The following is a 27,674-nucleotide window of genomic DNA, read 5'->3' on the forward strand; positions in this document are numbered from 1 at the left end:
TTTGAAAATAATTAAAATTTGGCCAAGAATTTTATTAAAATTTTTGAAAATTATTGAATTTCAGAGAAAAATTTTATCCTTATTAATAAAATCAGATGTCTGTCTGTACATTGCTTAAAACTTCAAAATGTTAACATGATTAGTTATTATGGACATCAGAGATTCCAAGAATGTTCTTAAAAAATTTAATGTATGTATGTATGTATGTATGTATGTATGTATGTATGTATGTATGTATGTATGTTTGTCTGTCACAAAAACTTTGTACCCCAATCACACAAAAACATGTGAATCGATTTAAGTCCAACTTGGTAGGTTATTAGGTATTGACCCAAGGAAGGTTTATAAATTTACAGATTTAAAAAATATTAATTAGAACGGGAGATATTCAATTTTTTCAAAAAATTCAAAAAATCGAAAATTTCAAAATTTTTTATTTTTCATGGATTGCTTTTGAAGTTTATATACTTGAGTATTATATGTTATTTAGTCACATTTTAGCATAACTTTGCAAAAAATAAAGTCCTATAACTAATATGTAAGTATAAAAATGTTTTCAAAAAATCGAAAATTTCAAAATTTTACATTTTTTTATGGATTGCTTTTAAACTTTCTATATTTGAGTATTACATGTTATTTGGTCACATTTTAGCATAATTTTTCAAAAAATACTATTCTACAACTAAGATGTAAATATAAAAATATTTTCAAAAACTTGAAAAATGGAAAATTTCCAAATTTCACAATTTTTAATGGATAGCTTTTAAACTTTCTAAAAATGAATATTATATGTTATTTAGTCAGATTTTATCATAATTTTGCAAAAAATACTATCCTACAAGAAATATAAAAAAATTTTCAATATATCAAAAAATCGATACTAATTACTATATGAAGTATAATTCAGTAGTATTTTTGGAGTCTCTGATTAATATTTTGATGTCAAAATAGTGCAATTCAAAATTATTTATCAAATCAATCTAATATTTTCAAGAAGTTCAGAAATATTGAAAATGGAAATTTTTTATGATTAAAATGATTTCGCAGGATGTCAAGAATTGTAAGTCACCTGTGATACAATACAAGCATATTATGCCACTAGGCAAAAACTTACATGTTAAAACGTTTTTTCATTTTAACTCTAGATTTAACTTTAAGAGATGTTTTGAGCAATGTAAAGACAAAAGTTAACACGGTGTCTATTTTTGTTTAACAAAATTCCCTGCTTTGTCCAAACTTTTCACGGTTTATCTCTTTTTTGTCAAATTTAAATTTACTTGATTTTATCCATAAATAAATCTACAAATGGCTATAAAAATTTACTTATTTTATGAAAATACTGTTTCTTAAGTTCATATAAATATAGATTGTATTACTTGCTGTCGTACAGTTTTCTGTTTATACTAATACATTTAACTGGGTATCTACCAAACGGGAAAAACTGTAAAAAGCTGGGAATATGCCGAACCGGGAATTTTCCTATCAAATTAAGAAAAAGTTTCATTATATTAATTCGCTTTTAAAAAATTGCTTTTTACTTCAATTTTTATTGATGTATAATATTTATGAAAACAGACCCGAGTCAAAATTTAAGCCCTACTTTCAGCCTAAAATTTAGGTCTTATGTTAGGTTTTAGCAGTCGTAACGTAGGGTCTACTTGCGATACAATTAGTTCCAATTAGACTCTACTATAACTCCAAAAACTGTATGGAAAATTTAATTTTTTTAATACATTAATTAAAGTACTACAAATTGATAAATATTGTTCTCTGCATTTGAATTGGTTAAAATAACTAATTTGATAACAAAAAGTCAATCACTGATTCAAATAGTAATATTTTCCTACTAAAATAGCTATAATGGTAACTAATTATTATTTTTTTCCGGTCAAATTAAATTCCCTAGCTATTTCCTGATTTTCCAGATTGGTAGAAACTTAAATGTATTGGTAGAAACTAAAACCCGTCGAAGACGGGTACGACAGCTAGTTATTTATAAAGGTAATTGTAATTTTGACGAGAATTTCTTTCAATTTTTAAAAATAATTGAATTTCTGCGAAGAATTTTATTACTTTTGAAAATAATAATTGAATTTCGGCAATAATTTGTAACTTCTTTAAAATTTAAATTTTTTTAGTGTTTTTAAATAAAATTCTTCTATAGAAATCAATTATTTTTAATAATTATTTAAATATATATTAAAAAATGTAACTAATTTCAGAAGAAGTTGAATTATTAATATATTTTTCAAAAATCTAAGTTCTTTAAAATTTCTGATTAAATTCATTAAAAAGGAAATTTTATAAAATTGCAAATTAAAACCTTTTGAAGTTCATCTATTTATGAAAATTCTAAACGCAACTCTTTTAAAATTCAATTATCTAATTTTGATTTTTTGAAATATTGTAGTAAAATTTTTCATTAAATAAATTTCTAAGTACCTAATAATTTTATGATAGTTCTTGAAGAATTAATTTATTTAAAAAGAAATTATTGTCAGAAATAGAAAAAATTGAAGGTTTTGTATTAGAATTTGTGGTAATTTCACAGTTTGAGACAAACAAAAAAGAGACCAAAATTCAGAATTTTCTTATGAATTCTGAAAATTTAATTTTTTACAGTAATTTTAAGAAAGATCCGTGACTTTTCTCTGGTTTTCCTTGACCTATGGCAAACTTGTGTTAATATTGTATTAATTTGCATATATTTTGTGTTTATAATATTAAAAATAATTATGATTTGAAGAGAAGTTTAAAGAAGATAAAAAGTAATCATAATAGTTAATACATAGTTGAATAATTTCACATATGGTAAAGTGAAATTAAAAAGAAAAATTTCATCATCGCAAAGGTCCACTTAAAATATTATTATAGACGTAAAAAGTTGTTGAAAATAAAAACAATAAATGTTTAGATATATACATTCTGTATATGATGTGGTATAATAAGGATCATGAAAGTGGATATCACAACTGATTTATCGCATGATTAATCGCGAATGCGCAAGTCTCTTTGATGCAAATGCCTTTTCTTTTTATAATAAAATGTATATAGAGAATGAATAATAAACAAAACAGACTTGAAAGCTAAATAGCTATTTAAAATTTAAACATCACGTTATTTGTTGGGAATATCGTCTCGTTTTTCTTCTATGTGAACATCCCTTTTGAATTATTTCTTATCCATTTAACTTTACACGTAATCTTGCAAGGGGTTAAAGAGAGGAAAAAAGTGTGTGAGAGAGAGGCTAACCACCGACAAAGCGACATTTATTTATTATAAAAAAAAATAGAAAAACTAATGACTGATCGTATCCTGCACTCAAATTAGTCTAGTATGAAAATAATGAATACCATCTGTCTATCTATTCACTCACATGCTGTTTTTCTAAAATAAGTTCTTGTATTTCTATTTTACCCCAAATTTAATTGGTTTTACATAAATTGTTTCAGAATATTATCAATTCATTAGGTATATTACAGAAAAAAAATTTAATTAAAAATAATAATTACAATTTTTGAAAAACCTAATTTTTTCGGAATTTCTTTGTTGTCATTCTTATTATTTTTATAATTACATTAAAATAATCGTCGGTCATTCGTTCTGACCACACCTGAAATTGATCATTTTCACGTTTTTTTTTCACATTTTGACAGTTGAAATTTATTTAATTTTAAATAATTTTTTCCAATCCTTAACATTAATTCTTTAAAGAAAAGACTTTTTTTAAAAATGGTAGTAATTTCTTTAAAATATAAAATTTAATTCAATAAAACTTGAGGAAATTTTCAATTGTTTAGGGCTCGAACCAGTGAAAGTATTTAAAAATACGGAATTTACGGACCAAAAATGAAAAATTACGGACCATTTACGAACAAAAATATAACCAGTCCGAGTCAACTAAGAGAAAATTTTACTTAAAACTATAAATTAAATTTTTCATAACTACAAAACATGAAGATATCGATAACTCATTTGTTTACAATATTCAATTTTACGAAATTCCAATTATTCATAAATTCTTCAATTGAATATATATTAGAAAATAAAAACTTCAAATAATATAAAAAAATTCCGCAATTAAACTTTCTTAAAAAAAAATTAATTCCACAGAATTGTTAGTTAAAAATATGAAAAATTCAAATTTTCAAGGATTTTAATCTGCAACCTTTTCAAAATTCAATTATTTCTAAAAATTTACGCTCTAATGCTTTTAATATTCAATTATAATCTAAAATTTTAATTGAAATCCATTTTTAAATCAATTTTTTTGAGAAAATTTTACCAGAATTCAATTATTTAAATACAAAAAAGAACAATTTATTGAATAATTGCATGTTTCTTAGAATTGAATTCTCAATAAAGAATTTTATTAATAAATTTGTAAATAATTGAATTCTTTTGACGAATTTTAATAAAATGTTTAAGAATAATTATATTTTTTTTGAGGAATTCGATTAAAATTGTATTAAAAATAATTGAAATTTTGCAATAAATTTTATTATTTATCAAAATAATTGAATTCCTAATAAGAATTTTATTATTTACCAAAATAATTGAATCCCTGTAAAAATTTTATTATTTATGAAAATAATTGAATGATTGCGAAAAAATTTTATAAAAAAATTTGTAAATAATGTAATTCCTGTGAAATTTTTATTATTTTTTGAAAATAATTAAAGTTTTGTGTAGAATTTTATTAAATTGTTTTTTAAATAATTCAATTCTTTTAGAAATTTTTATTAGAATAGTAGATAGATGCCTATTAAAAATCATTGAATTGAGGAAAATTTTTGATAATAATTGAAATTTTGACAAGAATTTTATTAAAATTTATGAAAATAATTGAATTTCGGAGAAGAATTTTATTAAAATTTATGAAAATAATTAAATTTCGAAGAAGAATTTAATTATTTCTAATGATAATTGAAATTTTGACAAGAATTTTATTAAAATTTTTTAACATAATTGAATTTTTACGACCTAGTTCGAGCCCTGATTGTTTAAACATTTTTTAATTCATTGTTTTCGGGAATTCAATTATTTTGAAGAAATTTTTTTTTAAATTATTCAGAAATCTAATTTTTTCAGAATTTCTAAATTAAATTATTATTCAATGGTTCAGTAAATTAGTTAAAATATTTCAAATATATTTTGTTATTTATTGTTCCCCAAGAACTAAAATTTAAAAAATTACAGTTTCAAATCTTCTGAAATTTAATCATTTCTAAAAATTACAACAGTAATTCTTCCAAAATTCAATTGCTTTTTTAAATTTTTAACTAAATAATTGAATTCTCAAAGAACTTTCTCAAAACTTATGAACTTGTTGATTTAGAGAAAAATTGTAGTTAATTTAAAAAAAAATAATTGAATTTTATAAGAGAAGCATATATGCAACTTTTATAAATAATTGAATGTAAAAAAGTTTCAATTCAAAATTTAAGAAAATTAAAATTTAAAAATAATTATAATTAAAAATTCTGATGAAGTTAATTTTATAATTTTTGAAAAATTTGGAATCAAATTATTTTGAAATAGTTTGTTTTTTGTAAACGCTCTTTCTATTTCAACAATAATTTAATTTTATAACAGATGCAATTTTAGAAAATAAAAATTTAAATTAATTATAATTAAAAATTCCAAAGAAGTTAATTTTTCGATAAATTCAAATTTTTTTGAAATTTCCGAAAATTAGTAAAATGCATATACATTATTTTATTTAATTTAATTAATAATTATTTATAATAATAACAACAAAAAATACAAATAAATATTCATATTAAAAAAATGATTCACTCACAAACAATAAAAAGCGAATGAATGATGAATACATGAGCAGTATGAGCACTGATTATAAGATTTTTCTTTCCAATTCTCACGATTGTAAAAGTGAACACTGTCTTGGCTGGAGTGTAAGAAAAATATACTTTATACATACATATGTAAATAAAAAGAAAAAAATAAATAAGAAAAAGCCAGAAAAATATTTACATATTTCCATTTACGTTATTGAAAAGTGAAAAAGAAAAGGACGAGGAAATGGAAATCTATCTTTTAACAACTGCCGGAACTATGAGGAGTGTATGAGAGTACCGAGATTGTACTGTTAGAACACCATATACGTATCTCCTTGTGAATAAACACACTGTCGCTCATTAAAATTGCAGTATCTTCACCAAAGGAGAGACGACGACGACGTAAAGTCAGTGAAACTTTATGCGCGCGACCCCTTTGGTTTTGCTTCTGTATGTACATTAACGTTATGCAAGAAGGAAGAATCATTACGCTAATTAATCAGGTTCAACAACTTTTGCTCTTATAGAAACAAAAAAAAAAAAAACAAAAAAAAAAAAAATGGAAATAAATAAAATGAAAAACGAAAACAAACAAAAATGTCAAGGAAAATGCGAAAGATGGAAAATTTAATATTTGCTTTATTAAAAATTTATTTTTATTTCTGTTTCGAAAATTCTGCGAAAGAAATATTTTTTCAATGTAAATATTATTTCATAAATTTTTACTAAATTAAAAATTAAATGTAAATTAAATAAGTTAAATATTAAACTTTGTAAATTGCTTTTTAATACGCTACCAGTAGTTTTTATAACAAAATTTAAAATTGAAAAAGAAATTTAATTTCGTTCATTTTAAATGTTCTGAACTTTAGGATCATTTTTATTTACATTTTTTTATTTGTCAAGTACTATTTTTATTAATTTTGAAAAATTCTATGCGATTGTATTTTTTAATATGAAAACTAATGAGAATTTCTGCGCATTTCTGCTATTGTAACTTTTATATTATTTCCGGTGTAAATTTTACTATTTCCGAATATGTAAATTTTGGTGAAAAAAATTGTAGTGAAATATTTACTTTGGAAAATTTAGTAGTAGTAAAATTTATTTCGGAAGCAGTAAAAGTTGCCATCGCAGTTCAGGTTTCACTGAAGTAGTAATAAAAAAATAAATATAGTAAATAAATAAATAGTAATTTTTTTTATTAAAAAAAACATTGTTTTTCAAAATTGTGATTGAGGGCTTTTACGTCAGTTTGTATAGGTATTAAACTAATTAACTGAATAAATATTTAGCTAATTATTTTTTAAATGTTTCTAAGAAGTGAATATTTTTAAATTTTGTTAAAAAAAGGAAAATTTATAATTATTATTTATTTATTTTTTCAAGGGAAAATCCCCTAAAAAAATCTCTATTTGCAGAAAATGATTAAGCGTCGATTATTATATACGTAGGTACATATTTACACATATGAATAAGCAAATAATATTAATGTATATAGAATAATGCAAATTTATATGGGGAAGAGACAAATTGAATGGAGGATTTTTAATAAGTGAATTTTTTCGATTAAAAAAAAGTGTAATTATGCTTTATCACGAATCGCATTTTGCTACATATAGACACCCCAATATTCACATTTGGTGACCAAGAGGATTTTAATGTTTCTCTGTGATAGAAGCAGGTCTATGAAATTAAAGTGCTTCGAGAGAGAAAATAAAAGCAAACGATGCGCCCCGTTCTCTTCCTCTTCAATTTTTCTCTCTCTCTCTCTCTCTCTCTCTTTCCCCTTTAATTTGGATCCAATATCGATAAGTGAACATGTTTTTTCTCCCTTTTTTGCTTCTCATTTCTCAAGATACTCAAAATATCTCAAGGGATTACAGTCGTTGATGTTTTATTTTTTGTATTTTTTTTTTTGCCCCACTGCAATTTTAATCATGTGTTATATATGCATAAAAATACCAATGAATTCCAAATGTAGATTAAAAAAATTTAATATAAAATTATTATATTACATTATTTTACCAGATTTTTATTTCAAATAAATAATAATTTATTAATACACGGAAAAAAATTAATCTCTAAATTAGAGATTAAATCTGAGATTTAGGCATAAACTATCACTGGAATCGGACGTAAGATGTAAGCAGATCACTAAAACTGAAATTTGGTATTATATCTAATCCGAATATTAGTATTGTGAAGAACACGTATTTCTTATGCCTAAAAATGATATTAGGAATCTCAAATTTTATGACATATGGAACATATGTTCTAAACTATCAACTTACTTGAATAAATTCAAATCTAATATATTATTTGAATAAACAATATTAAAAATTTTAGTCGTATATTTATATAATTCTTATTTTTGTAATAACTCGATGTAATTTCATAATTTATCACAATTTAGAGTGAGAATTATTCACAAAATATTTATATTGTTTTCCCTGTATGAACTATACATTGACAAGTATAAAAAAGTAGTTGGATATTTTTAAAACACAATACGAATTTTATATTTTTATTTCATTTTTTTGTTTTAACGGCGTTGGAAGGTCTGTAAAATTTGTAGGTTACAATTATCGCCCGACAAAATACGACACTGACTGATTTAAATGACGTGAAATAGGTAAATAAACATTTTTCAACCACTTTTTCTCTAAACACAGACACTTTTTACAAAATAGGCCAACATACAACGAGTAGGAATCTTCTTAATTACCTAAATTCAAAAGATGGTTTAAATTCATGCAGAAACGCGGTTGTAAAATGTAAAATTGGAAAGTGATGTAATGCTAAGAATATAACAGCTGGACCATTGTGCTCTCTGCATGCTTCTGCCCTCTTCTGGCGACTGGCAGTAATCCGCTTCTTGTTGTCTGTCATTACATTACTTTCCAATCATTTCCAATTTTACATTTTACAACCGCTTGACAACCGCGTTTCTGCATGAATTTAAACCATCTTTTGAATTTAGGTAATTAAGAAGATTCCTACTCGTTGTATGTTGACCTATTTTGTAAAAAGTGTCTGTGTTTAGAGAAAAAGTGGTTGAAAAATGTTTATTTACCTATTTCACGTCATTTAAATCAGTCAGTGCCGTATTTTGTCGGGCGACAATTGTAACCTTAAAATTTCACAGACCTTCCTTCACAGACCTTCGCTTTTATTTGGATATTTGAAAATAAAATTAATACTTAATTAATTAAAATGGTTTAAATCTTTTTTGTCACTGATTAACTTAAAACACAATGTACCTAATTCATATAAAAAAAGTTGTGAAATTAACAAATCTCTAAATCAGAGATGTGAATTTATGGCGTTTTCTGGTATAAAGTTTGACAGAATCAAACACAACTTATCACAGTAATTGTGACTATAATGTTTAATTTAGATACACTTATATTTCATTGGACTTCAAATTAATATTATTTCAAGTTTAGAGATTAATTTTTTTCCGTGTAATATGAATAATAATAATATTAAATAAATAATACTTTTCGTGATAATATTTCACTATTAACAAATTCAAAAATAGAAAAATTTGTAAACAAAAAGTATTTTTCGTTCCAATTGTTGGATCATAAACATTAAAAACTTTACACACGTTAAAAATTATAGGTACAAAAAGGAAAAAGCCCTTTGTCTCATTTCTTTTGAATTCAAAGATTCGTGACTGATTTATAATTAATTATTTTCCAAGTTACTTTAAATTGAAAAAAAATTCATAAAAAATTAAAAACAAAATCGAGAAATAAATAAATATGAAAAAGATCGAAACAAATAATATGAGCAAAAAATTAATTACAGTTTCGATTTTCTATATACTTTAAAAATGGGTAAAATTGGATTGTTTTAAATTATATACATATATGTAAATTGTAGAGTGCTATCTAGGTCTAATTAAAGCAAAAAAAAAAAAAAAAAAAATTAAAAAAAGAGACCGCTGGTCATGGAAAAACGGTGTGACAATAGTGACAATACACGGTAACGGCATGCGTACTTGTGTTCGTTCAATGGACCTGTTTCACTTCCCTTTTGGTATAAATGAAATAGACATCAGAAAAAAAGGAGAAAAAAATGTTTAAAGAAAAATATTTCCAAAAAATAAAAGAAAATTTGAAAAAATAGGGGAAAAAATAGGGGGAAAGTAGGAAAAAGTAAGAGAAAAATAGAAAAAAAATTAGATATTATTTTTCCCTCACTTCCCTGATAAATATTTATTTAATAATAGTCAAGTAATCGGTTATTTAAATCAAAAAAATTTTTTTCAGTGCAAAAGGAAATTTAATAGAAATGAAAAACGAAATGTTTTTATAAATAAAATTTTACAATCGAAAAGAGCAATTTTTCCCTGCTTTTATGATTAAAATTATTTATCATAAAAAAAATTGTGTAATACGTGTGATAAAGTAGTTGACATTAGAATGAAAATAAGCGAGATAAATTCAATATTCAATTATTCTTTTCTCTCAACTGTGAAATGGTTTCGCATCTTATTTTGTTATTTATAAAGCAAAAAACCGTTTTCGTAGAGTGATGAGAAATAGTAGAAAATAATGGTCCACTGTCGCCTATGTGTCACGAGCTTTGCAATATTTTACGAGGAAAACGCGCGTATTATATTCTCTTCTTTTCGCTGAGCTGAAATTACGCGACGAAGAAATGGATTCTATTCCGGAAAAGGAAGCAAAAAGGAGTTACGAATATATTGTATATATATAGACGTGGGTCAAAATGTGTGTGGTTTATATATATATATATATATATATATATATATATATATATATATATATATTTCTCTATATGCGTGTGTGTAAGAGAGAACACGGTCCCTTTCATTGTACTTCCACAGCTGTCTCCAGATAATAATTCCAGCGATAATTCGTATAATTCGCGAGGAGAGGATAATCCATGAGGAAATTGATCTTCGTGCGATTTTATGTTGAGTGGAACACCTTGCCGCTAGGCGAATTCTTTCTCCCCCTTCCCTTCGCTCTTTCACTCTTTCATGTACACGGGGAGAAAAATCTGATATATAATAGTCACATTCGATTATAATTTTATATCACGTTGATAATAATTTTTTGATTATTATTTAATCTCATAGCCGTCAGTGTTCGTCATCTTTTCACTTTATATTTTCGTGATATAATTTGTCCCCTGTAATTATTAAATTATTTTACAAACTGTATTTCAAAACAAATTAAATAAGGGTTGCGAAAGGTCAGGGAAGTCAGAGAAAAGTCAGGCAACGTAGAATTGGTCAGTGAAATCAGGAAAAAAAGTAAGGGATTTTTATTAAAAATATTGGAAAAAATTTTATTTTTAGAATTCATAAGAAAATTATAAATTTTTGTGTCTTCTTTGTTTGCCTCATATAAACTATCATAAATTATTACGAATTTTAATACAAAAATCTTCATTTTTTTCTATTTCTGATAATATAATTTCTTTTTAAATAACTTAATTCTTTAAGAAATATCATAAAATTGTTACTTAGAAATTATTTACAATTATTTTCAAAAGTAATAACATTTTTCGCAAAAATTCAATTATGTTAGAAAATTTTGAAAAATTCTCTTCAAAATTTCAATTATCTTCGGAAATAATAAAATTCCTCTCGCAAAGTCAATTATTTTCACAAATTTTGATAACATTTTTGGCAATCTTTCAATTATTTTCAAAACTTTTTTATAAATTTCTTAACAATAATTCAATTATTTTCTTAAATGAAAAAATTGAATTTTGGAGAAGTAAAATTACAATTCTTCGAAAAAATTCAATTATTTCGATGAACATCAAAATTCTTACCGGAAATTCAATAATTTTCAGAAATTTTAATAAGATTATTTGCAAAATTAAACTGTTTTCATAAAAAACAATATTCATTACAAGAATTCAATTATTTTACACGATTTTACATAGTGGTAAAATTGTTTGCATAAATTCAATTATTTTCAAAAATTTTTAAGAAATTCTCAAGATTTCAATCGTTTATATGAAAATAGCAAAAATCTTCGCCGAAATTTCATCACAATAATTCAATTATTTTCATAAATAATAAAATTGAATTTTGGAGAAGTAAAATTACAATTCTTTGAAAGAATTCAATTATTTTGCTGAACATCAAAATTCTTACCCAAAATACAATTATTTTGAGGAATTTTAATAAAATTCTTTGCAAAATTAAATTATTTTTAAAAGTAACAATATTCGTCATAAGAATTCAATTATTAAAATATGAATTGGCATAAAATTTTCGAAAAAAAATTAATATTTAAAAATTATTTTATATTTTGTGCAATAATTAAATTATCTTAATAAATAATAAAATTCATCGTAGAATTTCAACTATTTTTAATACAATTTTAATTGAATTCCTTGAAAAATATAATTATTCCTAAAAATTTTATTAAAATTCGTCACAATAAGAATTCAATTATTTAATAATTTGTTGATAAAATTCTTTTTGAGAATTCAATTTTAAGAAACATTCAATTATTATTCAATAAACTATTTATTTTTTTATTTAAATATTGGAAATCTCGTATAATTTCTAATAAAATTTGATTTAAAAATGAATTTCAGTTAAAATTTTAATAATTGAATATTATCTAATAGAATTATAGCATGAATTTTTAGAAATAATTAAATTTTGAAAAAGTTTCAAATTAAAATCTTTGAAAATCTGTGTTTTTCATACTTTTAACCAACAATTCTGTAAACTTAATTTTTTCGATAAATTTTAATTAAATTTTTTAAAATTATTTGGAGTTTTTATTTTCTAATATACATATTTAATTGAAGAATTGCTAAATAATCGAAATTTCACGTAAAATTGAATTGCAAACAAATGGATTTGAAAATTCTCAAAGAACTGTTTCAAAAATTATTAAAATTAATTTAATTAAAGAAGAATTTTAGTTAAAAATTCTTGAAAATAATAATTGAATTGAAATAATGCAAATAATTTTAAATAAGTTACAGTAACAATATTCTTATAATATTAAATAATTATTTGAAATTATTCATTAAAATAATGATTTTTTCACTATCGGTCATCTTTAATTATTATTAAACATGAAGATATTAATTGCTCCGAGTCGAAGACTCGAAGTGATCGAAATCTTCATGTTTCATAATAATATTCTTACAAGTTGTTATAATTTTAAAAGAGGTTTGAATTTGAAATTTTGAAAATCTTAATTCCTCTGAAAAAGTAATAGTGATGAAATATTTATTTCAATGAATACTAAAAAACTGAATTTTTTATTAAATTATTTATTTTTGGTCCAAAAAATATTAAATATTTTTAAAAATTTGTAGAAAATTTTTGAAAATCTAATTATAGTTTTTTAATAAACTTTTGTAAATTTTTCGAAAAAAATTTTGTTTTATTACAGAAATTAGAATATAATTTTTTTTGCGACAATTTTTTTTCCGTTTATATAAATTTATATATATTTGAAACAGGACGTTTTGAATGAATAGAAGAAACTAAATCAACATCCCCGGCAAAATTGTATTTACTGTACAAGTTCCATGTTTATTTAAAGCTGTCCAATTAGCTTAACTTTAATTAGCAGATGAGGTTGAAGTTTATGTTTTCGAAATATGAAATTACTATTTGAAAAAAAAAATATCAATTAAAATAGTGAACTTCACTGCTGTAAATAATATGCAATTTGCATGTTTCCCTCTACAAGGAAGGAAATTCTATTTAATTATATATAAATACTAGGAAGCATCATGCCTATAATTTAGAAACGCTTAAACACGCAAACGTTTAAACTCAAACTAACAATACTCAAGATTTAAGTTTAGAAAAAAAAAGTTTTCATCAAAGCAGAAAAAGAAAAGTGGGAAAATTTTGGACTAAATTCAAGTGATGTTCCAAATTGAATACTAAAATTCAGGAAATTAAATATTTACAAAATTATAATTATTGTTTTTACTTATAATAATCGTCGTTCCATTGTTTATTTATTTTGTTCACAATTGAAACTAGTCATTTTCGTGTGTTTTTTCTTTGATGAAATTTTAATTAAAATTTTTCAGCTGAAACTAATTTTTTCAAAATTTCTAAATTAAATTACTCACTGATTCGATAATTTTATTGCATTATTTTAAATACTTGTTATTTATTTTTTCAGAAAAAATAAATTATAAAAAAATTTAGAGAAAAATTTCTCCGTACGAAAAAAAAACCCTTATCAAATTTTTTGTGTATCCTCATGTTTGTTGTTTATTTAAGCCGCTAACAGTTTTAATGGAATTATAGTATAGGGGAGGAGAGTCACTTAATTTTCAGAACCAGCGACTTTGAATGGACGTCAAATAAATCAATGGGGGCACTAATATTTAAATGAGATTAAAGCAGATGCGTGCGGTGATTATTAAAAAAAAAGGAATGTTTACATTTATCTACTGTACCTTGAAAAAGGGTTGTAATGATAAAAGTAAGATTTTTTTTTTTTTTTTTTTGAGAATAGGGGCAAATTATTGATATATCTGATAATTAGCCGCATGTCAACCATACTTGTCAGCTTCCGGCCTTTGATCTCCAGTATTAATTACATATTGACTCGTGCAATGCTTTCAGGGCAGTGAATTTCTATGCTCGAATTATTATCATTATTATGATATTCCATTGAAATGCTGAAGAGTGTTTAGTGGAACATTCCTAGAAATTAACCTGGGAATCCTTTTAGGAAAAATCTTCCGATAATTTTCTCAACAAACGAAATTCGTTTAATTATTCATTTTATTTTTCTAAATTTTAAGGGTATTTGAATCATTATGACGTCACAGATTTTGCACAAACGTCATAATTGTTTTAATGCCCTTAAATTTAAAAAAAATTCCACTACAGGGTTGCCACAAAAAATGTAACTTTGTTTTTCCCTGACTTTTCCCTGATTTCCAGACAGAATTTTTACTTTTTCCCTGACACTAAAGAATATAGGTATTCTGATTCACTATAAAAATGATTAGAAGCTCAAAAAAATTTTTGAATATTTGCGAATTTCTTTAATTTGAAAAATTATTTGAAAACAATTGTTTTATTTATCATAATTATTTAATCATTTTTATTATTTTTCCATTGAAATTAAGAATTTAAAAAATATCAAATTCAACTTTTTTGAAATTTAATATCTCAGGTTAATATGGACGAAAAATGTTCAATTACGGCTCAAAAGATGCGTCTGAAAAAACTCTACAAAACTAAATACAAAACAAAACTAAACTTCTACATTTTTCAACAAAATTTTCAAAAAAGTCTTATTTTCAAAAATTTTTGATTTTTTAAAGTTAAAAATTTCCGGTTAATATAAACGAAAAATGTTCAATTAGGGCTCAAAAGATACGTCTGAAAAAACTCTACAAAACTAAAGAAAAACATTTATAAGTGTCCTAACATTTTTTTAAGTAATGTCCAAAAAACGTTTTTTTACAAAATGAAAAATGTAAAAAAAAAATAGTTAAACTTCATGAATCGGGCTGAAAATACTCTCATTTTATGTCCCCCAGGGAGACCTACAATTTAAAAAAAATTGAGGCCTTTAGCTCTTTCTCGTTCTGAGATATTGAGGCAAATGTAATGTTAGTACACACACACACACATCGGGACAAATTTTTAAAATCCGTTTTTTGGACTTCGGAGGTCAAAATACGTCGAAATTTTTTTTATTTATTTAGAACATTTATACGGGGAGTTCCTGTGCATATATAAAGTACTAAATTATTAGGCATAATAAAAAAAAATTTATAAATATGTCAAAAAATGACAATCCAAAATTTTGCTAATACAAAGCTTCCTTTATGGGGAAGCAATAAATAAATAATTATTGAATAAATTCAATAATTGAATTTTATAACAATTTTTGAAAATAATTAAAAACTTTTTAAAGAATTTTATTAAAAATTTTAAAAATAATTGAATTCCTGAGAAGAGTTTAAATAATAATTTATGAAAATAATTGAAATCATGCGAAGAATTTAATTAAATTTTGTTTAAATAATTGAAATTTTGACGAAAAGTTTATTAAAATTTTTAACAATAATTTAATTCTTGAGAAGAATTTCGCTACCTATTTATAAAAATAATTTAATTTTTGACGAGAAATTTTAAAAAATTTGGATAATAAATAATTCAATTTCTGCAAAGTATCTATCTTAAAACTTTTCAAAAAAATTGAATTTTTGTGATAAATTTTGATATTTATGAAAATAATTGAATTTTGAAAAAGAATTTTATTAAAATTCCTTAAAATAATTGATTTTATGGGGAGAATTTTGTTTAACAAGATAATTAAATTCTTTTGCAGAATAATTTAAAAAAAATTTTGAAAATAATTGATTTTCTGGGATGAATTAAAAGTTCTTTATGAAAATAATTGAATCATTGCAACGAATTTTATTATTTTATTGAATAAATGAATGTTTCTTAAATTTAAATTCTTTCGTTAAATTTTAATAAAATTTTTAAAAATAACTGCATTTTTCGAGAAATTTATTTAAAATTGTATTAAAAATATTTAAAATCCTGCCATAAAAATAATTGAATTTCTTAATAAAATTTTATTATTTATGAAAATAATTGAATGTTTTCGTAGAATTTTATCAAAAATTTAAAAATTTTTTTCAATAATTAAATTTTTTGATAAATTTTTATGAAAATAGTAAAAGTAAATACCTATTGAAAATAATTGAATTATGAAAAACTTTTTGAAAATAATTGAAATTTTGCAAAGAATTTTATTTAAATTTTTTGAAAATAATTAAATTTTTGGCGAAAATTTTGCTATTTCTAAAGATAATTGAATTCTTGACGAAATATTATTTAAAATTTTTTAAAATAATTGAATTTCTTTGAAGAATTTTATTACTTTTGAAAATAATTGAATTCTTGTGATGAATGTTGTTATTTATAAAAATAATTGAATTTTGCAAAGAATTTTTTTTAAATTCCTAAAAATAATTAAATCTTTGTGAAGTATCTGGTTATTTATCAAGGTAATTTCATTAAAACTTTTGAAATAATTAAATAATAGGTATTAAAAAATTCATTCTGGTAAAAGAAATAGAAAAAAATTTTGAAGTTTTTGTGTTAGAATTTTACTTCTCCAAAATTCAATTGTATTATTTATTAAAATAATTATATTTTTGATAAGATATTTCAGCGAAGAATTTTGCTATTTACATAAATAATTCATATCTTAAGGTATTTGTCGCGCGACTGGTCACTGTCAAAAGTTTGTATCCGTTGACTGTACTTATGAAACGATTATGAATGCGAGTTTCCAAAAAACTTCTGCCGACGTACAGTTTGACACACAGATGTTCTCAAAGTATATTCATAACCTCTCGCATGAAAAACGATCGTGGCAACGTCGCAAGTTTGGCGTATGGCCGTCTTTAAAATTTCGCGCCAAAAGTAGCAGACAAGCTGTAGTATTTAACAAGCGCTATTGCCACGTTTACAAATTCACCTGTCATTTACAGTAAATGTTAAAATAATTTTTCAAGTTTGATGTTAAATATCTTTTAAACAAGACGGTGAAAAATTTTCATTTTTTTTATAAAAGTTCATTTTGGTTCAATAAATAAAACTTTAGTTTTTCTAAAAAATCTGTCGATTAATATAAGTGCAAAAATTAAAAATCGTTGGTTTTCATATGGTTTTCCTATACCGTACATGTTAAAAATCAAAACTTTGATTTCATTTTTTGAGACTTACAGACGGTCAATTTTATTTTAATAGGCCTTATTTTGTAGATAAATATTCAAAGAATAATTATGTGAAATTTAAAAAAATTCTGTCGAAAACGAATTTACGCGACAAATACCTTAAGACTTTCTTTAAAATTTTTGAAAATAATTGAATTTCTGCAACAAATTTTACGACTTTGGAAAATAATTAAATTCTTGTAATGAATATTGTTTTTTATGAAAATAATTTAATTTTGCAAAGAATTTTATTAAAATTCTTGAAAATAATTGAATTTCCTTGAAGAATTTTGACGTTTATCAAAATAATTGAATTCTTTCGAAGAATTGTAACTTCTCCGAAATTTAATTTTATTATTTAAGAAAATAATTGAATTATTGCAAAAAAATTTTTTTAAATAATTGAAAGTTTGCTAAAATTTTATCAAAATTTGTGAAAATAATTGAATTTGCTAAAAGAATTTTATTATTTATGAAGATAATTGAAATTTTGAAGAGAATTTTTCAAAATTTGTTAACATAATTGTATTTATGCGAAAAATTTTATTACTTGTGAAAATAATTGTAAATAATTTCTAAGTAATAATTTTAAGATATTTCTTAAAAAATTAAGTTATTTAAAAAGAAATTATTAAATAGAAAAAAATGAAGATTTTTGTATTAGAATTCGTGGTAGTTTGATAGTTTATGAGGCAAACAAAAAAGACAATAAAAATTCAGTATTTTCTTATGAATTTCAAAAATTTAATTTTTTCCAGTACTTTTAATAAAAATCCCTGACTTTTCCCTGAATTTCCTTATTTCCCTGACCTGTGTTAATCCTGTCACTAAAATTTAGTAGAATTTTTACAAATTTTATTCAACTGTTATTTGGTAAACGAATTTGCCTTAGTCATAAACAACTGAATTCAGATTTCGACCAATTGTTACGATTTTCAATATAAAAGCGTATAGGAAAATTTACAACAGATTATAAGGAGACTGGGGGAGTAGTGAATATTGACAGGAGGAATAATAAAAGTTTAATTTTGAATTGAATATTTTTCTTGTCTGGGTTGAGAAAATAATAATTGACTCGAGTATGTATATAAGAAATAAGACACGTGCTGATCGTTCAACACCCTTTTTTCATCTAATGTATAAAGGAGAAAGGAGGGGAGGAGGATTATACAGCAATCCTTTTCGTATAGCGGAAGGAATGCAAATAATTGTTTGGCAGAGTATACAGAGCGAGGAGAACGTACCCAAGGAATGTAAATAGAGTTGACTCCTACTCCCTTATTTAACCCTTCTAGAAGCCTCTCTCGTTCAGTTTATGTCCATTCGTTCTTCGATGGACGTTTTCGCCTCTTCGTAGGTGTATTATCCGAAGCGTAGGTGTGCATACACAGATAGAGTTGGATCTCTCGAGTTACATGTCGTGCCATTCTTAAGTCCACCCGTCAAGTTGATAGTTCACTTTTTCCACGAGATTTGCTTTTCTGTACTCATTGCCATATGTCTATATGCAACCACCACTAGTTAGCAGTCATCCAATCTAATCGTTACTTTTCCCAAGGCACTTCAATTTATTTCCAAAATTGTTAGTTCAAAATAAAAATATGGAGCTAAAAACAATTCAAGAAAAATGGCCCTGATTTTAACACCGACAATCAGTGTCGAAAACCGTTATTTGGACTTTCACAGACAAAAATGTCACTAATTTTACCTCAATTATTCTCTTAAGGCAATGATGAATAACTGAAGACCAGGATTGCCACAAAAATTTAATTTTGTTATTCCCTGACTTTTCCATGATTTCTATAGAAAATTTTGACTTTTTCCCTGACTCTGCATTGAAAAAAAAATTTATTAGATTCAAATAACCGATTAATTGACTATTATCAATTAAATGGTTCATTTCATATTCGACTCGGAATGATCGATATCTCCATGTTTTATGATAATTGAATATGATGGAGTGATAAAATCATTATTTTATATTATAAAAATATTGTTACTTTAACTTGTTCGAAATTATTTTCATCATTTAAATTCAATTATTATTTTCTAGAATTTTTAACTAAAATTCTTCTCTAAATCAATTATTATTTAAAAGAACGGAAAATTAAAATTTCCAAAGATTTGAATTTGAAACCTTTTCAAAATTCATTTATTTCTAAAAATCCATGCTATAATGCTTTTAATTTTAAATTATTTTCTAAAATTTTACCCGAAATTCATTTTTAAATCAATTTTTATTAATAAATTCTACGAGAATGCAATTATTTAAATACAAAAATAAATAATTTATTCAATAATTGAATTTTATAACAATTTTTGAAAATAATTGAAAACTTTTTGAAGAATTTTATTAAAAATTTTAAAAGTAATTGAATTCCTGATTCTACAGAATTGTTAGTTAAAAGTATGAAAAATTCAGATTTCCAAATATTTTAATTTAAAACTTTCAAAATTTAATTATTTCTAAAAATTCACGTTTCAATGCTCTTAATATTCAATTATTATCTAAAATTTTAACTAAAATTCATTTCTAAATCAATTTTCAGCAGAGAACTCTAGGAGAATTCAATTATTTAAATACAAAAATTAATTATTTATTGAATAATTGAATGTTTCTTAAAACTTGAATTTTTATAAAGAATTTTATCAACAAATTTTGAAATAATTGAATTCTTTTGACGAATTTTAATAAAATTTTTAGGAATAATTATATTTTTCAAGGAATTTAATTAAAATTGTATTAAAAATAATTAAAATTCTGCCATGAGTTTTATTATCTATTAACTATTAAGATAATAATTGAATTATTACGAAGTATTTTATAAAAAAAATTTAAATAATTTTTTTCGAAAAAATCTATGCCAATTCATATTTAAATAATTGAATTCTTATGATTAATATTTTTACTTCCAAAAATAATTTAATTTTGCAAAGAATTTTATTAAAATTCCTGAAAATAATTTAATTTTCGGGAAGAATTTTATTAAATTTTTTTTAAATAATTCAATTCTTTTGTTAAATCTTTATTAAAATAGTAAGATATTGAAAATAATTGAATTTTTGCTATAAATTTTCTTAAAATTTAAAAAAAAAACAATTGAATTCTTTTAAAGAATTATAATAACATTTTTAAGAATAATTGCATTTTTCGAGAAATTCATTAAAAATTTTATTAAATATAATTGAATTTTATTGCAAAGAATTTTATTTTATTAAAATTTTTCAAATAATTAAATTTTTTTAAGAATTTTTAATAGAAGTTTTGAAAATAATTAAATTCTTTTAAGAAAAATAATTATAATTGTATTCAAAATTGATGAATCTTTACAAACAAATTTTATCGAAATTATTATAATTAACTCATTTTTTTGGAGAATTTATAAAAAAAAAGTTTTAAATAAATAAATTCTTTTAATAAATTCTATGAAAATTGTATTCCAAATAATTTAATTTCTCTGAAAATTTTATTATTTATGAAAATAATTTAATTCTTTTAAAGAATTTTAATAGAACTTTGAAGAATAATTACAGTTTTCAAGAAATTCATTTAAAATTGTATTAAAAATAATTGAAATCCTGCGAAGAATTTTATTATTAATAAAAATAACTAAATTCTTGCAACGAATTCTATTAACGTTTTTCTTTAATAATTGAATTCTTGGGAAAAATTTTATTATTTATGAAAATAATTTAATTTTTGGAAAGAATTTTATTATTTGGAAAAATAATTAAATTTTTGAAAATAATTGAATTCTTTGAAAGAATTTTAAAATAGTAGTTTTTAGAAGATGAGTGCGAAGTTTGCACCTGAAAATTCTAGTAAAGTTTCCTTTTAAAAATCGTGATTTTATATTTGTTATGTTTATTATTATACGTTTTAGCTTGAATAAAAAATTTCTAAATTTAAAAACTTTGAGTTAATAATATAGAAAAGTTTTTAATTTACAAAAAACAAAAATTTTTTCAAACTTTGCAAAGAGTAAACCTTTTTTTCTTCAACAGAGCATGCAAAAAAATGACATTTTTAAAATGTTTTTCCCTGTAAGAGAATAGAAGAGAATTTAAAGTTGCAGTGAAGACAATAATTGAATCTGTAACACATTTCTATAATTCGCTAAATTAGAAAAAAAGCGGTTTTAGTCAAAATGGGGGAAAATTAAAAAGTCCAGTACAAAAGTGCTCAGATGGGATAGTTTCGTTGTAATTGAAATTTAAAGGAAATGAAATTCGATAGGAAAAAGGGAAAAAAGTAAAAAAACGGAAAGAAATAGAGAGAAGAGAATATTGGCATGGAACTATAAGTTAGTAATACTTGTTTTCGCATAGTCGGAGAGAAGTATATATATATACAAGTATCGAATGACTCTAGTTCGTAGGCGATCCGTTATTGTTGCTATTCCTTTCTACCGATAATAAACGAGGTATAATACTATCACAAATCTTGATCTTCCCAGGCCACTCACGATGTGCTCCATCATTTTCATCTCTAATCGCATCTGTTTCGATCGAATCGATTTCAAACCAAGGAAACAAAATATTTTATAAACTTAAAAATAGTCGCACTTTGTGGCTTTTTTATTTTTTTGCTATTTTTCCGAGAGCGTAAAATTACACTCACAATTTTTTTAATTTCACACATAAGTTTCTTAGATTTCGCATCTTTTTGCATTTTTATTAGTTAGTTTAGTTATAGGTATAATTTTTACATTTTGCAATTATTTTTTTAAATTTTGCATTTTTATTTTAGTTTTAACATTCTATGCTTCTATTTTAATTTTTACATTTTTATTTTACTTGTTACATTTTACGGAAAACTACCTTTTGCATCGTTTCATTTTCATCTCTTACAAGTTTGAAAATTCAATTCCAGATGGGAGAATATCTAAATTTGTATCTAGCACAATTTCCAAACACAATTATTCTGAAAGTTCAAATGAACAAAATTAATTTCTTCTTTCTTGAATTTTTATTTTATTACAACAATAATATTGCGTCAGGTAATAAACTTACGTCAGGTATTAAAAAACAATTTCAAAATGTCTAATTTCCGTTTCTTTTTATTTTTAATGCATTTAGAAATTTTTGCATTTATAGTGGCAACAATTTTCGTTCGTTAATATTTTGGAACTATCCAATCAAACATTTTTTTAAATAATATAAATTTATAATTATATTTTAAAAAAATGTATACTACTGTTATGTTTTCATTAGTTAGAGTATTAAAATAATATTTTTTCTTATATATTCGCTGAGTAGAGTTTGTAAATATTTTACTAATTTTTTAGCAGAAAACTACTAATTTAATACAGTAGAAAACAATTTTAAAAAAATTTTGAAATAATATAAATTCATTATTCTATTAAAAAAAGAACCACTGTTTTATTTAAATATCAATTAGTCTCTAGTAAGTATTAATTACAGTCCGATGTGGTAAACAGTATTAAGATAATATTTTCCCAGATAATGCACCAATTTCCAGAAACTATGATATCATTTTCGCTTGAATATCCCTCAAATTGAGGATCTAAAACAAGCGGAGTTATTATCATCGAAACTTGGCAAGAGTCCAAAATGGAATTCCCCGTGATGGGGGACCAGTTACACAAGAGAATACATCCTATTAATTTTTTATTCTCGCGTCTTTAAAATTCAAACACTTTCTCAATCTTCCCAATCGTCTCAATATATTAAGGACTCATGATTTTTCTCTCAACCATTTTCAAGAATTTATTTATTTACAAACAAATTTTTTTGGACTTTAAAATTTTTTTTTTGAACTTTAACAAACTTTTTTTTTAACTTTTTAAAATGTTTTTTCAGCTTAAAGAAAATGAAACTTAAGTTACCAATGTTTATTCGACAAGATATCGTTGATAAAATTTAATTATTACCACAAATTAAAAAAATGTTTCCCAGAAATTGAATTATTAGAAAATGTTGATAAAATTAATTGCAAGAATTCAATTATTTTTATACAAAATAATAAAATTCATCGCCGGATTACAATGAATTTTAATATAATTTTTAAAATTAATTCCTCAAAAAATGCAATTATTTTTAAAAATATTTAAAAAATTTAATTATTTTCCAAAATTTTAAGAAAATTTATCGCAATAATTCAATTATTCTTCCAAATCATTCAATTATTTTCATAAATAATAAAATTTTTCCTGGAATTCAATTATTAAAAGAAACGTTAATAGAATTAGTTGCAAGAATTCAATTATTCTCATAAATCGTATTTTTGAAGAATTGTAACTAAAAATTTGGAAAATAATTGAATTATAGAATAATTTAGAATTGAAGTTATTACCAGGATGAGAAAAAAAGTGAATATTTTTTATGGAAATTAGGAAACAGTCAAGGAATTACTAAATGAAAATTTTGTGTATGAACTAAGACTAGTTTTTTTAGTCGTTAAATATTATTTTTCGATAGCTACTTTTTACAACTTTTTCTGTTTTAAAGCATGTCTTCTAAAGTTTTGAACGTTCAAATGAACGAAATTTTTTTCCTTTCAATATTTTTCAATATTTTTAAGAAAGGATTATCAAAAATTGAACATATATTAAGAATATAATTCATTTTTTAATTTGTAAATTAATATTTTCTACCAAAATTCAATCTTCAAAAAAATTCGTTTATTTGAACGTTCAGAAATTTAAAGACAATCTAAAGCTACTTTTTGCTATTTTTTTAAAATTAATTATCAAGTGCGAAGGCTGCAAATGTAATAAAATGCGTTTGTTTTTTCTAGCCATATAATTCTTTTTTTATATTTATTGGAGCAAAGGGACAAATTTTCTTTGATTGTAGTACAATTCGCTGTTCAAAATTGTTATTTACAGAGCAAATTTTACTGCTTCTGAAGTACATTTTTTCAAAATTTTATAAAGAAATTTTCGTTCAAAAGAATAGTTGACAAAAATGAAATTAACTGAAAAGAAAAGAAAAACGGAAACAAAAGGAAAAAAGCGAAAATAAACAGGAAAACAAAAAAGTAAACAAACGCGAAAACAAAATAGAAAAAATAATCTGGATATAGATAATATCAGTAAGGAGAGATGATAATCCCCAGAATCACACTACAGACACGAACCCATTTAGCGAAGGATCAAAACTCTTTTCCTGCGTTTAGTTGTTTACTATTAGCAACTGCAATAAATTTTCTTTTCTTTTTTTTAATATTTTGCATTAGCGATGAGAATTAAAGGATTTTGTTTTTCAAAAATAGAATTTCCATACTTAGAGGAGAAAAAAAACGTAAACAGAGAGAGAAAAGTGAAGAGATAGAGTTGAGAGAACGAGTGAAGAGATAGAGTTGAGAGAACGAGTGAAAAGATAAAGTTGAGAGAAAGAGTGAAGAGAGAAGAGAAGCTTTTAGACGTGATAGAAGATGATTTGAAATTTATATTAATACTTTGAAAGGTTCGCTCTTTTGAGAATGTCCAACGACAACGACGACGACGACGACGACAACGACATTCTCTCTGCATATATGCAAAATAAAGTTGGCAAAGTGTTTGGTCGATCGATCTAATGGTTTTTTTTCCCTTTTGATATTTTTCAGAAGCTGCACACCATCGGGGAAGATTTCTGCGGCCTCGACGTGAACACACCTTTAGGCGGTCAAGAGCCAATGATGGCGATACCTGTTTTAACATTTACAACTCATCTTACTGCAGTGGCGGCGACCTCCACCAGTGATTACACGGTCGTCTTCCTAGGCACGAACAAGGGTCATCTCAAGAAGGTCAGTGAAAAATACAATCTTACAAATCTTAATTACAGAGTATCAGGCTAGGTCGGGCGGGGTTATTATCAGAGGGTGGAAATTTAATGCTAAACCATGAGATTGCATTTCACTTCTCTTGAGTACACACATTTTCAACTCAAATTTTCAATACGTAACACGATTGTTTCTATTTTTGGATTTGCTCATTTATTACTGTTCTTCTTAAAACAACTGATCAAAAATGAAACGAAAAATCGACTCCTTTTCAAATGGGGTCATACCAAAAATACCTTTCTGTTTGAACACGTTATTGAATGTTGGTTTAGAATCTGATTCGTTTACTCTTATTTCCGGATTACTTGACCGGAAATTCTAGTTGGCTTTGGTTCCGTTCAATAGATGGGTAGTGCCTTAAATTCTGAATAACGAATTGTTAAAAACGCTAAAATATGAATTGATCAAAACATTTGCTTTTTTTAGCTTTTCTTCAATAACATCTGCTGCAATGTTTTCGTTGATTTCGATTTAATAAATAGTGTAATTCTAATTACATTTGCTAATTGTTGATTACAGTTGATACAAAATTTGTAGATTACGATGCAGCTTCAATTCAATAAATGCGAAAGTATCTTTATCAGCAGATTATACTTGATCGCAAATTTTAGATCTTACTTCAAAATCTATCCAATACTTAATTGCAGATTAGACCATTTTTAGAGTTTTTCTATAGATCGAAAAATACGATGTTGTTCTTAATCATATGGTTCAAGGAGCTGAAACTGGCACCCACTTAATTTTGAAAATTTTTAACTTAAATATTTGTTTAATGCCATCATGAAATTTTGATAAATTAAGTAGATGCTGATAAATAGGTTAAAGCAGCAGCTTTATAAAAAATATTTAACTTTAAAATTTAATTTCCAAAATTAAGTTGGGTGCTGATAACTGAGTGCAAGTTTCAGCTTCATTGATTTTTGTATTTAGCTTCCGTTCAATAATCCATTTGCTGCAATGTTCTTTAATTTTGATTTAAAAATATTCTTTATATTTTATTACTTTTGATACAAAATTCAAGATTTTGATGTAGCTTCGGATCAATAAATGTGAAGGTATCTTAAATATTCATTAGCAGATTATACTACTCAGATTCTATTCAACAGATGCGCAAAAATACTTACCAAATACCCAAAAATTCTGAATAATGGATTGTAATTTAATTTTTGATTTCCACTTAGCTTCTGCTCAATTTATCCATTTACTCCAGTGTTCTCGTTTTTAATTCAAAAAAAAAAAATCTTTCCTAATTTTTTATGGTTTGATTGTATTCGCTAAGTGTCGATTACAGTTGATAAAATATTCTAGAGTTTCGTGCATATTCGATTCAATATAATTGAATCGAACCTGCACTAAAAATCGAATATGCTATTTATGCTTGCTCGGAAATTTTAGATGCTGTTTTAGCTTCTATTCATTGCAGAAATTCCTTAAATTCTGATTATAATTTAGTAAATGTTTAATTCTCATTTACTTTTTGCTTCTTGTTCTTAATTTAAAATCAAAAATTCATTACTAGGTGAATAATTCCGTTATTCTGAATGATGGATTGTACTTTTACATTTTTGATTTCCACTTTGCTTTTGCTGAATTTATCCATTAGCCGGAATGATCTAAACTTTAATGCAGATATAAAAACATCTTGTCTAATTAAAAGATTTTAATTTTAATTTTTTTATTATAATATCTAATTGTTGATTATAGTTGATAAAAAATTCTAGATTTTGGTCCATGTTCGATTCAATAAATGCAAAATTATCAATAAATACTTATTAGCATATTGCAGAATATGCTATTTATGCTTGCACGGAAATTTTATATGCTGCTTTAGATTCTATTCGATGCATAAATTCCTTAAATTCTGTATAACGTGTTTGCTCTTCAGTAAATTTTTGATTGTTATTAAGCTTCAGCTGCATAATAATCTCATGTTCTTGGATTTAATATCTAATCAAAAATAATTCATCATTATTAGTGTTAGTTGATGGGAAATTCAGGATTTTGGTGCAGCTTCGGTTCAATAAATTCAAAAGTATCTTAAATACTCATTTTTGTACTTGATCACAAATTTTTGATGTTGCTTCAGTAAGTATCCAACACTTAATAGCGGATTAAATAAGAAATTTTAGATTTTGGTTGAGATTTTTTCAATGGAATGAAAAATAGTTTAAATTCTGAATAATGAATTTTTCTTAATTATAAATTTATTGTTGTATTTAGCTTGTGTTCAATAATGCATTTGAAGCAATATTCTTTAATTTAGGTTTAAAAATATCGTTTACCTGTATTTGGTTTCAGTTGCTAATAGCTGTTTTGTATAGTTAAAACAAAATTCAAAATTTTGA

At 23.9% G+C, this 27,674-nt stretch overlaps 1 protein-coding gene across 3 annotated transcripts in view; it reads left to right on the forward strand.

Annotated features, from left to right (window-relative positions):
* Positions 1-27,674, forward strand: part of LOC122497586 (plexin-A4) — a 476,001-nt gene that overhangs the window by 306,387 nt on the left and 141,940 nt on the right. For all 3 annotated transcript variants that reach the window (XM_043604805.1, XM_043604803.1, XM_043604804.1), the window contains exon 6: positions 25,111-25,293. In XM_043604805.1, the coding sequence (XP_043460740.1) occupies positions 25,111-25,293 (183 nt within the window). The remainder of the gene's footprint in view (positions 1-25,110; positions 25,294-27,674) is intronic.

This window comes from Leptopilina heterotoma, unplaced genomic scaffold (genome assembly GCF_015476425.1).
Source record: "Leptopilina heterotoma isolate Lh14 unplaced genomic scaffold, ASM1547642v1 Lhet_134, whole genome shotgun sequence".
NCBI lineage: Eukaryota > Metazoa > Arthropoda > Insecta > Hymenoptera > Figitidae > Leptopilina > Leptopilina heterotoma.